The sequence below is a fragment of the Oryzias latipes genome, chromosome 15, assembly GCF_002234675.1.
Source record: "Oryzias latipes chromosome 15, ASM223467v1".
In the NCBI taxonomy this organism is placed as follows: Eukaryota; Metazoa; Chordata; class Actinopteri; order Beloniformes; family Adrianichthyidae; genus Oryzias; species Oryzias latipes.
This window is the reverse complement of record NC_019873.2, coordinates 11,060,077-11,077,088: the sequence shown is the minus strand read 5'-3', so window position 1 is coordinate 11,077,088 and position 17,012 is coordinate 11,060,077. Positions and strand designations below refer to the sequence as shown.

General features: G+C 43.0%; 1 protein-coding gene across 2 annotated transcripts in view; it reads left to right on the top strand.

The window, feature by feature from the left end:
• The window catches only part of LOC101161745 (potassium voltage-gated channel subfamily KQT member 5), a 123,583-nt gene that overhangs the window by 85,589 nt on the left and 20,982 nt on the right, over positions 1-17,012 (top strand). The window contains exons 5-9 of one of the 2 annotated variants that reach the window (XM_023963282.1): positions 5,247-5,372; positions 8,912-9,022; positions 9,099-9,194; positions 13,856-13,950; positions 16,052-16,078. In XM_023963282.1, coding sequence (XP_023819050.1) covers positions 5,247-5,372; positions 8,912-9,022; positions 9,099-9,194; positions 13,856-13,950; positions 16,052-16,078 — 455 coding nt within the window. The remainder of the gene's footprint in view (positions 1-5,246; positions 5,373-8,911; positions 9,023-9,098; positions 9,195-13,855; positions 13,951-16,051; positions 16,079-17,012) is intronic. The other variant, XM_023963283.1, reaches the window with a different exon arrangement.

The following is a 17,012-nucleotide window of genomic DNA, read 5'->3' as shown; positions in this document are numbered from 1 at the left end:
ATGGGTGTTTTGAAAGGCGCTTTTAAATCAAATGTATTATTATAATTATTATTAATACTCAGTGACATTGCAGTAGAGTCTCCACCCTAAATCTGGACGGTTGTATCCATGATCGACCAAAGACTGGGCCCCTGTGGTTTAGATGCTAAAACGGATACAAATCTTTTTTTTTCTCTTTAAACTTTTATTAAGCAGTAAAAGATTCAAATTTTTTCTTTCTGTTTCCATTAATAAACTAAAAACTGATGAAGGGATATTTTCCCACAATAAACTTTATTTGTTTACTATATTTAATAAAATACTTGAAAATGAAAACATGTTTTCATAACATTTTTCTGATGATGGAGGACATCACCAGAAAATTAAGCCTGAAAATGCATTTCCGAGTATTTTTTATTTTTTTCAATTTCGATTGCTGTGAATCAGGAGCAGACGACAAAAGGCTGTTTGAAATGGATCATATTTGTTACGTAAAAAACAAGTTGGGCGGGCCACAAGCTCCCTGCTCCGCCCCATTGCGATGTATCCGCTTGCAGACAAATAGATCCATGTACGTTTTTGTTTTCCTCGTTCGAGCTGGAATCCGAATCAAAACTGTGCGGTTGGATGGCTTCAAAATTGCTTGCCATTTTGTTGCACCGCCAATATTAGGTTGGGGTTGTGAGGGGCTGTAAGATAGAGGGAGAGAGTAAACCGAGGCTACGTTCACACTGCAGGCTGAAACGACCCAATTCCGATTTTTTTTTTGCCCCTATACGACCTGTATCTGATCTTTTCATGACAGTCTGAACGACACAGATCCGATCTTTTCAAATGCGACCCAGGCCACTTGGGTATGTGGTCCTGAATCTGATACGTATCCGATCTTTTCAAATGCAACCTCCGTCTGAACAGCCAGGCCGCATGTATCCGACCCGTACGTAATTCATACGCTACAAACGTCACCATTCTGCGTTTAAGTAGGCGGGAAAGAGGACATAAACTTTAACAATGGCGGACGATGCTGCTGAGACCAGTCAGTAGAAGGGAAGCGAGGTCACCGATTTGATTAATATTTGGGGTGACAGCTCTATTCAGGCCAAACTCAAGGGCTCTCATCACAACCGGGCGTTTTTTTTTTAAATTTCCAGCGAAATGGCCGAGCGTGGTATTGAACATTTCCCGTGATTACTTTTTTTTTCTCCCTTTCCGACCGTGGTCAGAAGCGCAAGGCGGATCCTCCTTCGGGGTTCACTTCCCCGTTCGGACCCTTAGATTCTCCAGAACGGGTTAATAAAGAGTCCATAGCATTTATTCTGGGGGCAACCTTCTTTTATTACTGTTCTCCTTCCTCCTTAACACACAACATGAATGCGCCCTCATTCTCTACCTCGCTGCACGCGCTCTCTCCTCTCTTTTACACACACAAACATGTGCAGCCCCAGCACATACACATCCCCATTCCACAACAGTGGATACAGACGATGGCTCCATTGTCTTCTTAAAATGAGAAGATTGTAGTTGTACTTTTCTGCGCATGCGGGTCACTCCTGGGTCATTTCACGGTCACACAGGAGATCACAAAAGTTCGCATTTAAGTGGAAATGTGAATGGCCTTGCAAAAAAATTGGAGTTTTTCAAAAAATCGGAATTAAGTTTTAAGCACTGCAGTGTGAACGTAGCCAGAGAGCTCTCAGCAACGGGGAGTGGGGGTTGCTCCACACCAATGGTCCTACCCACAACTCAGACGGGGACTTCTAACAAACTCCTGCTGCTCTGCAGTAACTAAAAATGACACAGGATTTTATATTTTATCTAAAAACAGCAGAATCATGATAATAAGACCACGGAAAATCCCTTCACAATAGATCAAAAGATGAAGAGGGGGTCTTTAATAAAGCTGTTTTAGTTCAAAACCTGCTAATTGCTGGCATCTCCATTCTAATGGCCGCCTGCAGGAGTGTCAACACCATTGGTTTCCTAGCAGCTCTGCATGTCAGGAGACTCTAGGAGCAAATGATGAGCCAACAATGGATCCAGTGTGTTGCATTATCAGAAACCAGAGTCACTGAATGAGTACTCACTTTTTCCTCCATCTCACTCACAACTCCCACTTTAGTTCTCATGGTTTCTCATAGAGAGTTTGTGTGATCCCACATATCAGTCTCTGCCCTGAACATACTAGATCTCTGTCTGGTAGTCACCCATCTGATTGGAATTAATTACCCCAACACTTCAGTGCCTCCCTCACATTGACTGACCGACCTATTTTTTTAAATAGAAACCTTTAAAGTTGGTGAGAAAATCCATCATCGAATCCTTCATCCATCATTAAATTTCTGTCTACAAGCTTTTGCCAATCGCAAAAGCAATGCTGGGTCAGATTTATCAATTTTACGGTTTATCCTGCAAGTTTTTTTGTTCAAAACTGTTCCTTTTTACACATTAATGCCCTCCTAAAACGACAATGTTCACAAAAATAATAACAATTTCAGAGAACTCAAGAACAAAACCCAGGCCAATATGGAATTCGTTTCACTCAAAAATGTTCTAACAATAAATTAATAAAGAAATATAAAAGAATCTCAGGCTGTTGAAGATTATAAAAAAACTAAATGACATTTTCATAGAACTTTCATAAAGAACTGAAAGAACTTTACCTGCAGTTTTGTGCAGGTTATTTTGAAGCTGTAATCTACACTCATTGGCCACTTTATTAGACACACCTGTCTAACTGCTCGTTAATGCAAATTTCTAATCAGCCAATCACGTGGCAGCTGCTGAATGCATGTAGATGTACGTTGTGTCCGAATGCCTTCACTACCCACTGTATAGTGCGTTCGCCATTTTCTAGTGCTGTCTGAATCTACAATTCAAAACTCGAGTGTCCTAGAGATTTCCCAGAAGTCTCTGCGAAAAACCAGTGTGCATCGCTGCTCACTAGATCGGTGAGAATAGACCACAATGCATTGCGTACTAACAATTTTTGCCATAAAAATGTGTTTTCATTTTCTTTTATAAAGCATCAATGTTTTTATCTTCAGAAGACATTGGACTCATAAATCATTGTTGCAAAACGCTCATAAAAATTTGTGACGTGGTCTTTTAAAAAGTAAAGAAAGTCCTGCACTTTATCATTTTTTAGTAGTTAGGAATTTGTGTGGGAATTCTGACAGAGCCATGGTCAAGACAATCTGCTGCAATTCAAACCAAGCATCAGAACCGGAAAAAAAGTGATTTGAGTGACTTTGAACGTGGGATTGTTGTTTTTCAGAACCTTTCAAAATAAAAGTGAAAGATGGAACAGTCATAAACAGTCAACAGTCTAAACTAGAACAAAATAATTTTTTTCATTTTAGATCCTTAGATGAAATAGCTTTAAGTTAAGAAAATCCTCCCGGTACAGAAGGACCTCCTTTCCTCTGCAGTTCTGGTCAAGACGGATTTAGTAAAAAGAAAACGTAACACAACACGAAACCAACACAATTCAGGAACAACACAAGTGTCAGAGTCAATGTTGTGTTTAGCCCCAAGAGTTCTCATTTTCGAACTAGAGCCACATCAATGAACCCAGTAGTTCTTGTTTCTCTGCAACATTTTTCAAATATGACACACAGACTGTTGCCCAGTTCAGTTCAAGCCAAAGGCTCAGAGAATAACAAATGATCCTGCGAGCAGAAAGAACCCGAATCAGCGTTTTCTTGCACAAATAAGGAGCAAATGTAGGTAGACATTAGTCGCTGTATGAAAACATGTCAGGGACCCTTGGGGGGCTGCTAGGCCTTCCTACCAGGGAGCGCAGCTCAACATCCCCACTTAGACATTAGTAATAAACCCAAAAAAGAGGCAAAAGCAAGAATCTGAAGACATCTAAGAGAAACGTCCATCCTGCAGTAGAGCTGTGTCATATCACTGATTTATTCTCTGCTTTTTTTAAGGTTTGAAAAAGGAAGTCATCAGATGAGAAACCCAGATTCAAATCTGGTCTTGTCGCTTAAAATTTGATTCTCAAAATCTCCAAAGTTGATTATGCAACACTCCTTTCGACAGTGACAGCTGGGGTCCTCCCTTTAACACTTTAAGGTTCTCCCATTGAAAAATGGGAACTCATTTGATGAGTTCTGTAACTCTTTAACATCAGAGATGTCACTGGGGACGCCTCACTTTTTGACAAACCGTGATGCTTCTTTCTTTTTTAGCCCATGGTGTTCACATGGACAAGCAGGGAGGGGCTTCTTTTACATTTTCTATTAAATACTAGCGCATGTTGGAAGATGAGCTTGAAGATGAACAAATCTTATTCCAAGCTTTTTCTTTCACAGCTCTATTTCAATAAATGAAAGACTGTGTGTCACGTATTTCCGTCCGGGCACAAACTGCAATTGTTAATTTTTCCATGATCGATTTTCACATGGTTTGCACATCAGTGATTAAAAGAGACGCCATCCAAATGTCACCACCAAATTTAAGTTCCTTGATTGGTCAAAGTACAACCTGGTTTAACTTTCAACATGTGTTTTTTTATTTTCTTTTTAAACTTGTCCTGTCCAACAGCTGGGCAAACAGATGAGAGTTGAGGGCCTCTTTTGTTGGACATAAAAAAAAAAAATACTTTCAACATGTGTTTAATGGCCGCATCTTTTGAACGAAGGGCTCAAAAGAAGTTGTAGAAACTTGCGTTTTCCAAGTGGACGCAAGAGTCTTGAACCACGGAAGGCCAAAATTACACGTGTGTAAATAGACTTTTATTTGAAGTGGTTCCTTGAACCGGTGTGAGTCTTTAATCATTTACGCCGACATGAATGAGCTAATTCTGAGATAAAGAAGGCGGATTTTCATATCAACTTTACTCTGAGCTGCAACACATTTGTCCTGTAAAGTGTTGCAAATCAGCGCACGGCTGCTTTTCTCCATTTCAGAATCTGCTGAAATTACGGTAATTGAGTATAAACGGGTGAAGAGATACGATAGCTGAAAGAATGTGAACACTGGGGGATTGGGAAAAAGAACAAACAAATCTGCTGACCGTTTAAGAAATGGAGCAGTTATTTAGACCAGAATCAGATCAGATCGTCCTTTTCTGAACATGGAAACTCAACAACAGTGTCGTCAGTCAGAAGCTGCTTCAGATCCGTTGATGGTTCCTGACCACACCTGGAATCTCCTACCAGGAAAAGATGACTTACTACAACTCCTTATCTCCTGTGGCGAACAGTCTTTTTGAATTGTCGGTTTCCTGATAAAGAACACTGGTGTCCTCCCCACAGGAGCTGGTGACTGCTTGGTACATCGGCTTCCTGGTGCTGATCTTCTCCTCCTTTTTGGTGTATTTGGTGGAGAAAGAGTTCAACAAGGACTTTGACACCTACGCCGATGCTCTGTGGTGGGGAACGGTGAGCACCTCAGACTCTTTGTTTGTCAAAAATAGACTTATGTGCACTTTGTGAGACGGTAAAAATACAAACACTCTTTCTGCGCACCCAACACCGCAGGCAAAGTGAAGGATATCAGCGTGATTGGAGTCCTGCTGCTCCTGTCTGAGGGTAATGACAGATTTAGAGTTTCAGCTGGAAAAACCCCACAAAGGGTTTTCGGAGTCGTGCTCACTGGCCGAGCTGCGTTGTTCCTTCTCAACATCCTCCCTTTGAAAAAGTGAAAGAAGCCAAGACACAAACAACAAGAGGCTCGATCAATAAATCCAATTTCCTTCTGCTGCCAGGTGAAGCTGGCCTGGGAGGCTTGTGGGAATAAAAGTCAGATGCAAATGCGGGTTTCTATCTTAAGAGTTTCATCCACATATAATTTCCAAGTTGTTGGAGGGAACTTGGAGTGATCTCCACAATACAAATTCAATTTCAGGATTTGTAGAAATCTACTGTTTCTGTTGTGGTTTTTCAATAAGGGTCCCTTTATTAATGATAGTTAATGCATTATTAGGCACTATTTACCGGTACATGAAGAGCATAAAATAACAATAAAATATTATTTCTGTTTTGCATTACTTACCATTACTAAGTATATAATCAAGTATAAAAGTAAGTAGTTAACTAACTAACTAACTAACTTAATTAACTAACTAACTAAATTAATTACTAAATACTTAATTTATTACTAAGGATAAGTATTTTTAATTATTTAACGTTATGTATGTGTTTCTATACAATTGCAGTTTTGATAAAAAGGTTATTTTATTGATAATATGTTTATAAACATTAGTTAACTGCAAACTAATGCATTTAACTATATGCTCAATAATGCATAAAAGCTGTTTTTTTCTTTATTTAATATGCAAGTAATGTACATGCTTAATAATATACCATTACAATACATTAACTAACATTACTGAAGGGCCTCTTTATGTATTATTTCTGCATAATTAACACTTTATTTATGTTACATTAAACTATGTGGAAAGATTAATTTACAGACTGGATGTTACAGAGATTTTGAAATAACAAGTGTTTGGTTTTTGGTACGGTACATTCTCAGAATAAATACATTCGTGTTTTCGTGTTAAGTTTTCAAAATGTGTTGTGATTAAACAGGAAAATGAACAAATACAACTGAAAATCCATTAAGATAAGAGAGATGGCAAACTACCTTTCTCCGGTCAAGGACCATGGCCTCAGATTTAGCGGTGCTGACCCTCATCCCAGCCGCTTCACACTCGGCCACAAACCGCCCCAATGCACGCTGGAGGTCCCGGTTCGATGAAGCCAACAGGACAACATCATCTGCAAAAAGCAGAGAGGAAATCCTGTGGTCCCCAAACCAGATCCCTTCCGGCCCCTGGCTGCGCCTAGAAATTCTGTCCATAAAAACAATGAACAGAACCGGTGATAAAGGGCAGCCCTGCCGGAGTCCAACGTGGACCGGGAACAGGTCTGACTTACTGCCGGCTATGCGAACCAAGCTCCTACTCCGGTCATACAGAGACCGGACAGCCCTCAGTAAGGCTCCCCAGACCCCATACTCCCAGAGCACCCCCCACAGGATGCCACGGGGGACGCGGTCGAACGCCTTCTCCAAATCCACAAAACACATATGGACTGGATGAGCGAACTCCCACAATCCCTCCAGCACCCTAGATAGGGTGTAGAGCTGGTCCACTGTTCCACGACCAGGACGGAAACCGCACTGTTGTTCCTGAATCCGAGGTTCGACTATCGGACGGACTCTCCTCTCCAGTACCCTGGCATAGACTTTCCCAGGGAGGCTGAGGAGTGTAACTCCCCTATGGTTGGAACACACCCTCCGGTCCCCCTTCTTAAAGAGGGGAACCACCACCCCTGTCTGCCAGTCCAGTGGTACGGTTCCCGACCGCCACGCGATGCTGCAGAGACGTGTCAGCCAAGACACTCCCACAGCATCCAGAGACTTGAGGTGCTCAGGGCGGACTTCATCCACCCCCGGGGCCTTGCCACCGAGGAGCTCGTTGACTACCTCAGTGACTTCAGCCGGGGTAATAGACAGCCCCACCCCAATGTCCTCACTCTCCGCTTCTTCAAAAGAAGGCGTGTCAGTGGGACCTCGGGCAACTCCAGAGTGGTAGAGAGTCCAACCCCTCTCTAAGGACTGAGTTTCAGAGCCCAGGCCATGTGTGGAGGTGAGCCCGACTATATCTAGACGGTATCTCTCAACCTCTCGCACCAGCTCAGGCTCCTTCCCTCCCAGAGAGGTGACATTCCATGTCCCAAAAGCCAGGTTCCATGATCGGGGTTTGGGCCGCCGAGGCACCCGCCCTCGACTGCCACCCAAACCACATTGCACCGGCCCCTTTTGAGGTCTCCTACGGGTGGTGGGCCCATGGGAGAGTGGTCCCACGTCGCTCCTTCGGGCTGTGCCCGACCGGGGCCTGTGGGAAGAGCCCCGGCCACCAGGCGCTCGCCTGCGAGCCCCGACCCTGGGCCTGGCTCCAGAGCGGGGCCCCGGTGACGCCAATCCGGGCGACGTAATCGGGTCCTTGTTATTACTTATCATAAGGGGGTTATGAACCGCTCTTTGTCTGGCTCGTCACCCAGGACCTGTCTGCCATGGGAGACCCTACCAGGGGCTTAAGCCCCAGACAGCTTAGCTCCTGGGATCACCCGAGCTCTCAAACTCCCCCACCACGTTAAGGTGGCGGTTCACATTCTTCTAGACCTTAGAACGTAAAGGAAGTAATTTGGACCAAAGTCCACTTTAGACCTCCACATATGCTTAAGAAGCAGCAGGTCTCTGGTCCTGTCAGTGCCCACTCTGGTCCAGTCCGATCCAGGTCTGGTGCTGCAGCTGGGATGGGTGGTGGTTCTAGTCCAAAATCATAATCTAAACCAGTCAAAGTGTTTCACATCAGAGAAACGTATTGTGAAGTCTCAAAGTTTGGTATCAAATTTAAAATGAAGTGAAGTTCTTCCTGTGTGACTGTGACATCATCAGTACAGTTTATGAATTTCCAAAATTCTGACCAACTGTAAGGTTTTCACTTCAAGAAGTGGCACTCACTGTAGATTAGGTGTAGATCATTGACTGAACAAGAGAACTGGACTAAATGACTCCTCCCCCTGGCGTTCCAAACAGGACGTACCTGCTGGCTCCATGAAGCCAAAATCCCATTGACTTCAATCAATGGTGCATATGGTTACTCCACCCACTGAAAAATGTTCTCGTGAACACCACAATGTTCAGATAAGAGGACGAGTTTGTCACATGAAATTAGTCATTATTGGAGTTTTAAACTGAGGGTCTTAGCTGCTCCTTTATTGAGATTCTACATTTAATAAACCAAAAGCCCACAAAGGCGCCACTTTATCAAGTAAGCATCTGGCCGTCAGCATGTTTTGGAACCTTCCTGATTGGATCAGTATAGCTTTTATTGATAGAAATAATACTTTTCCTGCCTAAACCGTCACATAAAGCTCTCAGAATAAGTTGTCTGACTATCATCTCTCAGATCACCCTCACAACCATTGGCTACGGCGATAAGACGCCGCAGACCTGGACAGGACGCTTGTTATCCGCCGGCTTTGCTCTTCTAGGGATTTCCTTCTTCGCCCTGCCGGCTGTAAGTGATGCGCCCGCACATGCTGGTAAGTTTGTCAGCAGATGATGGTGCTCAGGTTTCTCTGTCCTGCACTCAGGGAATCCTGGGGTCGGGTTTTGCCCTGAAGGTGCAGGAGCAGCATCGGCAGAAACACTTCGAGAAGCGAAGGAACCCGGCCGCCAGCCTCATCCAGGTACGGATGAATCGTTTCCTGACATCTGTCATGCAGCAGGAGGATCTGCAGGGGAGCGTTGTGTTTATCCCTTGTGCTGTCCGAGGCACTTTAACATTGGGAGTGGGATCATCTGGACCCCACTAGACAGTGCACTGAACCTTTTTTCTCCAATGATTTGTGAACCTCACTGGTGTCCATGGATTACATTAAATCCTCTTCACCTTCATCCACCTTTGTCATGGTAGGGAGAACACGTCAATGTCAGGGTGGAGTCATCTAGACCGCATAAGATAGCACAAGGGTTAAACGTCACTTCTGCTCAGACTCTCAGCTTCTGATCAAACCTCAAAGCAAAGTTGCTTGATTTGCGGGTTCATAGGAGCATTAGGGGAGGGGTCACTGGTCTCCTCTATGGCACCTATGTTAGACTGGTGGTTACTTCCTGTCAATGTCCAATGCCAAAACACTCGGACAGAATTTATGGGTTTCCATGGTGACGGGGCACACACTCCTCTAAGCCGTCGCTCACCGTCACAGACAGGCCCGGCTACGTGTCATTCTAATGAACCGTAGAAACCCGCCATGGGGAGCGTCCATGACCACAAATCCGTTTGTAAACGTCTACAGGCAGAAGTTAAAAAGCCTTCTAATGGTGATCTAGGATCAAATCTGAACCGTTTCTCATTTCCTGAATCAACATACAGGGAGATGTTTTATTTAAACATTTTATTTAGCTTAAGTTGTTACAAACACAGAATTGGAAAAAAGTATTTGCCCCCTTCTATAATAAAAAGTGAGAGTTTTTCTCATGACCTTAGTTGGATCTTCTCTGAAGAATCGCTTGGATTTTCAGGGTTTTCAGCACAGACCAGAACTCTTTAGAGCTTTCGTGGTGCTCCATTCAAAGTTGGGTCTCCTGTTGTTGTTCTGCTGCACAACTTAAATAAATGCTCTTAAATCGGAGTGTAACGGAGGACATTCATCTTCAGGGTTATTTGTGCCAGCCCCACACCATCACACTCCCACCTCCATGTCTGACTCCACAAGTCTATTTGTTCGAGTCCAGATGTTTGTGGACACACAACTTCCAGAAGGTTCTTCTCCTGTCTCATCCGATTTTCATCCAAAGGTTTTGGGGATAATCCAGATATTTCTTTGTGTGTTTTTTTAATCAGCAGTGTCTGTCTTCTCCAATTCTGATATGAAATCAGTTTGGTCTCTTTTTGACTATTGAATCCTGAACTCTGACCTTCACTGGGTCAAGTGAGATCTGCACATCTTTCCATCTTCTTCTATTTCTTTAATGACATTCTGGATGAATCCTCCTAGTGTTTTTGGACAATTAGTTATCCCCTTTGAAGAGGTTCTCCTCCGTTTACAGTTTTCTCCATGAGTGGATGATGGTTCTCTCTGCGGTTCTCTGGAGTCCCAAAGCTGCAGAAATACCTCCTTACTTTTTAAAGAAGATGCCGAACGAACAGTTTCTTCTTGAGATCTTGACAGTGTTGGAGCGATTTCATGATTCAGTAATAATCCACTCTGAATTTTTGTGAATTTATTTCGCAAAGTGAAGTTGATATAAAATGTTTTTTTATTTTATTTCATGGTGGTAAGCCATGGGGGCAAATACTTTTTCACATAGTTTATCTTATTTAATCCTAAATAAATGAAAAAGGTATAAAAAAATGTTTTTAAACAGATTCTCTTTTTGTAAAATTTGTACTTTTTTTCCTCAAACATGGGTCAACATTCAGATTGACTTTCTTCCATCTGAACCAATTTATTAGATTTTTATTTCGGAAAAGGTAAATACCCCTTTAGTGAGAGATTCAAGTGAGGGTTTGAAAATCCTGAGTTCAAGGATTAGAGCGTGGAAATAATCAGAAAACCTTCCTTTCCTCGAGTCAGGCTGTTGTAGATGCAATCAAAGTAATCCAAACCCTATGGTTGATTATGTTTGTCACATTTACCAGATTTTCAGATGTTTAGAAGGGGTGTGTATGCGCTCGTTATTTGAGATGGAGTTCCTTAAAACAAATAGCCGCGTTTACACGATCAGAGTGAATCAGTTGTTGGAAAAAGAAGGCTTAAGACTTTACGTCAACATACAACACATTACTAACATAAAGAGTTGCATAACAGTGCACAGCTTCAGAATCCGCTGGAATCACGTTAATTGCGTAAACAGTTGGAGTTACGGAAGTCGAAAGACTGCGAGAGGAAAGTTCACCTAAACAGCATTCGTATTTTGCTGCTATTGTTTTTTGGAGCATGTCACACGTTTCTCCTCCTTAGGTCTTTTTATTTCGTCCCCTTTGTGGAAAAAAACTGAGTTCTTCTTCATGCAGAGCTGTCCCGCTCTGTTTTGAGAGATGCCTTTCATCTCGACGTGTGAGTTTACTCCCTACTTTTGTGCGTTTCACCATTATATTATATCAGCATTCTGAAGCCAGAATCGGGTGTTGAATGACTTTGATTGCATCTGGAAGATGTGTTTACGATGTAAACACGTTGAGGTTGGGTTATCTTTGTAGAAAAAAAGCTCAAACCTATTCAAAAATTTCTTGTTTTCCCTCTTTTTGTGAGCTTTTTTTTTTTTTTAATAAATGAGCTCCTCTGGTTCCAGGATGATGCATTTGGACATGTTTGGTCTTTTTTTCATCCTCCTTCTGTTTGACTGTTTTCTGCCAACTGTTAACATTTTCCCCAACAGGTTAAAGGAACCTTGGAGGCAGCATCAATGTTTTGAATATGTGCAAAGCATTTTCATTGTATCCCTCAGTGTACTCCTTCATTTCACCCCCCCCCCCCCCACCACCACCACCACCCTCACTGCTTTAAGTCCACTGTGCATCTGTGTCTGCAGGTAGTTAGCATGTGATTAGGTCTTAGCAGCTGGTCATGTCTAGGAAACCTTCTTTCTTAAAGACTCACCCTCGTTGCACCGCTAATGTTAGGTTAGGAGTGCGAGGGGCTGTAAGCCAGGGGCAGAGAGGGTGAACAGATAGATAACAGGAAGTGAGGGTGGGCTTACATGTGCGCCACCAGTCCTGCCCACAACTCAGAGGTGAATTTCTAATAAACTACGGCTTTTCTACAGAAACCATTTCCTAGAAAATGACACAAAAAAACGAGATGATGATAATTCAAAGACCACTGAGGAAACTTCTGCAATAGTTTAAAAGATGATCGGGGTGGGACTTTAAGAACTTATTAAGAGGTTTGCTTTCAGACATGAGGAATTGGTTCTGCGTTCAGCTGTTTCAGGACAGAAACTGAGAGCATGAAGGTGTCATAAACAGTAGATGGACTCCAACAAATGCAAAAGTTTATGGGTGCATCAGCAAAAAAAAATAATAGGTGCTGTTTGACCACCAAGTGTTGCATTTTCAGCTGTCATGCAAACACAAACAGAACAAATAAAGTTGTCAGCAGTTTGAATAATCGCCTCCTGTCCAGCAGTGACTCCTGTAGCCCGCTTGCTGGGTTTCCTGAAGCGTCAGCTGTTCTCAGCAGAACAGTGTTGGTCCATAGCAACTAACATTTTTCACATCTGGAGTTGATGAATTAAGTAACATGACAGCTTGTCATGACCTGATGTGTTCAGAGTGGGAGGGGCTTCACCTGTGCTCATGAGAACTTTGCACAGGTGTATTTTTAAGCCATGCATGAATTATAGCTTCCAACTCTAACCAGTCTGTGTCTGGATCACACAACAATAATAACCCCCAGAACATTTGCAATCATCTGATTGAGCATGTGTTTTCTTTTCATCCAAACATTGCCATGGCAACCAAAGTTTCAGTCCAGTGCAGGGTAGGTGAAGTCTAAAAAGTCAGGTAAGCCAAACTCCTTACATGTGGTCTAAGATAAGTCCAAACAATTCTAAACATATCAAATAAGTGAAATATATTTGATATGTTTATATTTATAATATAATATGTAGAGAGTAGTGAAACAGGAATTCCTGCGGTCAAAATAAAAGCTGGGACAGGAAGTGATAAAGATAACATAATGTCATGTTACTGTCAGGAGACAGAATGGTGGGTGGAAGGGGTGTTGGGGGGGGGGGGGGGCGTTGATAAGTTTATTTATTTTATTTACTGGAGAAGTCAATTTTTATATTTTATCTAATTAAATTAAAACATTGGTGAAGATTCCGATTATTTAGTCCTGTTTCTGGTTGCCAGTGGTTACAAGCCCCCAGTGTTGTTGGTCATATGCTACACACATCCTCACCTGTTTGTGCTGTTGCTGTTGTGTGTCTGCCCCCCTCCCCACCCCTCACCCCCCCAGGCAGCTTGGCGTCTGTACTCCACCGACGGTGCTCGTCCTTACCTCCGAGCCACCTGGTACCACTACTACAGCGCCCTCCCCCCCCTCAGGCATGTATCTCCCTCCACCTGCACCACCATCACCAAGCAACCCGCCCCCCGCCTCTTCCCCACCTTCATCTTCTGTCAATCCCCCAACTGCAGCGCAGCCAACACCCCCCCCCCCCCCCACCCCGCCCCTCGCTCAAAAACAACCAAAAAACCGAATCGGGTGTTTCTTTTCTCCCCCGTCTCAACATCCTGTTTCTGTCCAACTTAATCCCCCTGCCCCCCTCCCCCTTGCATTCTTTATTAACTGCTTTGTCTGTTTGTTTGTTTGTTTATCCCCTGGACTTTTGCACGTAGTGTGTCTGGCGTAGTTACGCTGCTGATGAGAACTCGGTTTCCATCGCAACCTGGAAGCCTCATTTGAAGGCGCTGCATACCTGCAGCCCCGCCAAGTAGGTAACAACTTCCAGACTTCCTGCTGTTAGCCACTCCTCTTCCTCCTCCGGCCTTCTGTTGTCTCTGCTGTTCATCACCTCATTGTCTTGTCGTCTTCTGTTGTGTCCACACTAAAACGACATTCTCTTTTGGGTTTGATTCGCGTCGCATGCCTCGCCTTCAACTCCGCCTTCCACACACCTAAGCAGCACCTGTGCTGAAGACAAACTGTCACAATAAAGGCTGTTGGTTATTTCCATTCAGAACCTTTTTATGTTTCTGATCACAAACCAATATTTTCTGCACATTTTAGCTGTATTTAAGAAGAAAATAGATTTGCACAAAGAAGACCTGGAAGTGGTGTGAAGAAAGAGCAGCAGTGATCCTTCTTATTAGGTGTAAAAAAGTCCAAGTTCATCAAATAAAAAGGATAGTAAGAGAATGATGTAACAAAATAAGAAAAACCCCAGCAGGCGGTGGAGGGAACCCCGCTTTCCTGCCGCCACTGCTCTACCGGCTGCCCAACAGCAGCAGGTGTACCCCACTTCTGCCCAACAGTGGCACGGACAGGCTCCACAGGGAGATATTGTGGGTTAAGAAAATGGATGGGAAATAACAAAATCCAGAAAGCTAACTCTGAGCTAAAGTAGGCTAACTGTCAGCTCACTGTAATGATAGTTAAAGAAAGAGATTTTTTTTAAAGAAAGGTAGTTGGGTATTCGGATCCTACTGACATTTACTTATTTCTTTTTTTATCTATTTAAGGCAGCCACGGTTGGCTGCCAGTTAGCTTACTTTAGCTCTGAGTTAGCTTAGTTGTTTTTGTTTCATTATCCTCTTAATATCAACCAATTTTGATAGAACCTAATTTAAAAATCTAATGAGTAGAGTGGCACTTGCTACTCCTTTTAGGCTGTTTCCCACCACTTCTGGGTCTTAATCTATCTGCTGGTGCATTGTTTACACGATCAGCTGTTGACGCCTGGGATGGACAAATCATGGATGGATGAATGGATGGATGGATGGATGGATGGATGGATGGATGGATGGATGGATGGATGGATGGATGGATGAATGGATGGATGGATGGATGGATGGATGGATGGATGGATGGATGGATGGATGGATGGATGGATGGATGGGCGGACGGACGGATGGATGGATGTAAAGACTTGTGGGTAGATGGATGGATGTAAAGACTTGTGGGTGGATGGATGGATGGATGGATGGATGGATGGATGGATGGATGAACGGACGGGCGGATGGATGGATGGAAAGACTTGTGGGTAGATGAATGGATGGGTGGATGGATGGAAAGACTTGTGGGTTGATGGATGGATGGATGGATGTAAACTCTTGTGGGTAGATGGATGGATGAACGGATGGATGGATGGAAAGACTTGTGAGTAGATGGATGGATGGGTGGATGGATGGAAGGATGAATGGAAAGACTTGTGGGTGGATGGATGGATGGATGGATGCAAACTCTTGTGGGTAGATGGATGGATGGACGAATGGATGGATGCAAAGACTTAGGGGTAGATGGATGGATGGAAGGACGGATGGATGAGTTGATGGATGGAAGGATGAATGGAAAGACTTGTGGGTGGATGGATGGATGGATGCAAACTCTTGTGGGTAGATTGATGGATGGATGGATGGATGGATGGACAGACGGACAGATTGGTGAATGGATTGTAGATAGATAGAGATGTGACCAAAAAAATCTGATAACGGGATTTTTTTAAAACTTTGGTCATGTGACGTTAAATGTGAAAGTCACAGGTATTTGGGCCGAATATTGCTGTAACATGAAACCAGATCATATTTAATCTGAAACACAAATGTCTTTGATGTTGAAAGGGATTTACCAGAATTAAAGGCGTCCTCCATAAACAGAATTCTCTTGTGACAGCAGTTGGTTCCCAAAGGTAATGCTTGCAAACCGGACGACTTCTTGCTTTGCATGGCTGGAGCCTGCATGTGCTTTCAAACAACCCAACTGAAGTTCTTCCTGCGTTCTTCTTTAACTCTGAAGAATCCCCATGTACTGCTGTTTGTAATCATCCTAAAAGCTGGTTTCTCTCCTTTGTCTCTTTATCCCACTAACCCATGAAGGAAAGAACAGGGCGAGCCCACCTACAGGTTTGTACGACTCTGTCTGCCGTGCTCTGCTTTATGTCATTACACATGTCTGCTGATGTGATTTCATACGTGATTTTAGAATAAGATGCACTCAGGAAAAAACCCCAACATCCTTGAAAGGCTTAGCAGGATGCAGTTTGTTGGTTCCATTCGCTGGAAAATGTTTTCAGTTGTTGAATTCAGAAGGTTTGAAGAAAACAGAAGACTGTAAAAAAAACTTGAAAGGACGGTTTGAAAGGCATAAAGTCAAAGGTTAATTGGCTCATTTTTCAGTTTATCGGTGAGCGTCAGAGCAATAATGAGCCTGGAAATCGAAGGACTCCCATTGATTTGTGTCGTCTTGGAAGAACAAATGCTAATTCTTCCAGGACGCCACGACAGCTAGCCTACAGTTTCAGAAATCCTTCGATTTAAGAGCAAACGTCCACACGGATCAACAATAAACAAAATAAATGAGGGTTCTAAAAATGATCAAAAGCATGAGAAGCCATTTACGATAAACACCACAAAGAAAAGTAACTTTACATTTTTAAACGATTTGAAAGCAGGATTACACTGTAAAACATGTTCAAATTTTGGATTTTTAAAGTCTCTTTTTAAAATACTTCAAGAGTTGTTTTAAACTACTTTATTGTAGCTTACATTAATGAATGACTTACGCCCATAAAGGAGTTGACTCATACGGGTGCTCCAGGTTTTTGGGTTGTTCAGCCCAGTGGAGGGCCATACACAGACTAAGCCTTAGTCAAATGCTGGTTTTTGGGATGTTCGGGCCCTAAGAGGGGCCCTTAAAAACAGCACAAGTGTGCCTTGCGGTTGCCATGAGGCTTGTGTGACCATCTCATAAAAGTGGAACGTAGGACTGTCGTCCGTGTGGTAAATGTATCGTGAAATGTTTAATGATATAATGAGTCACACGCACTTATAACATACA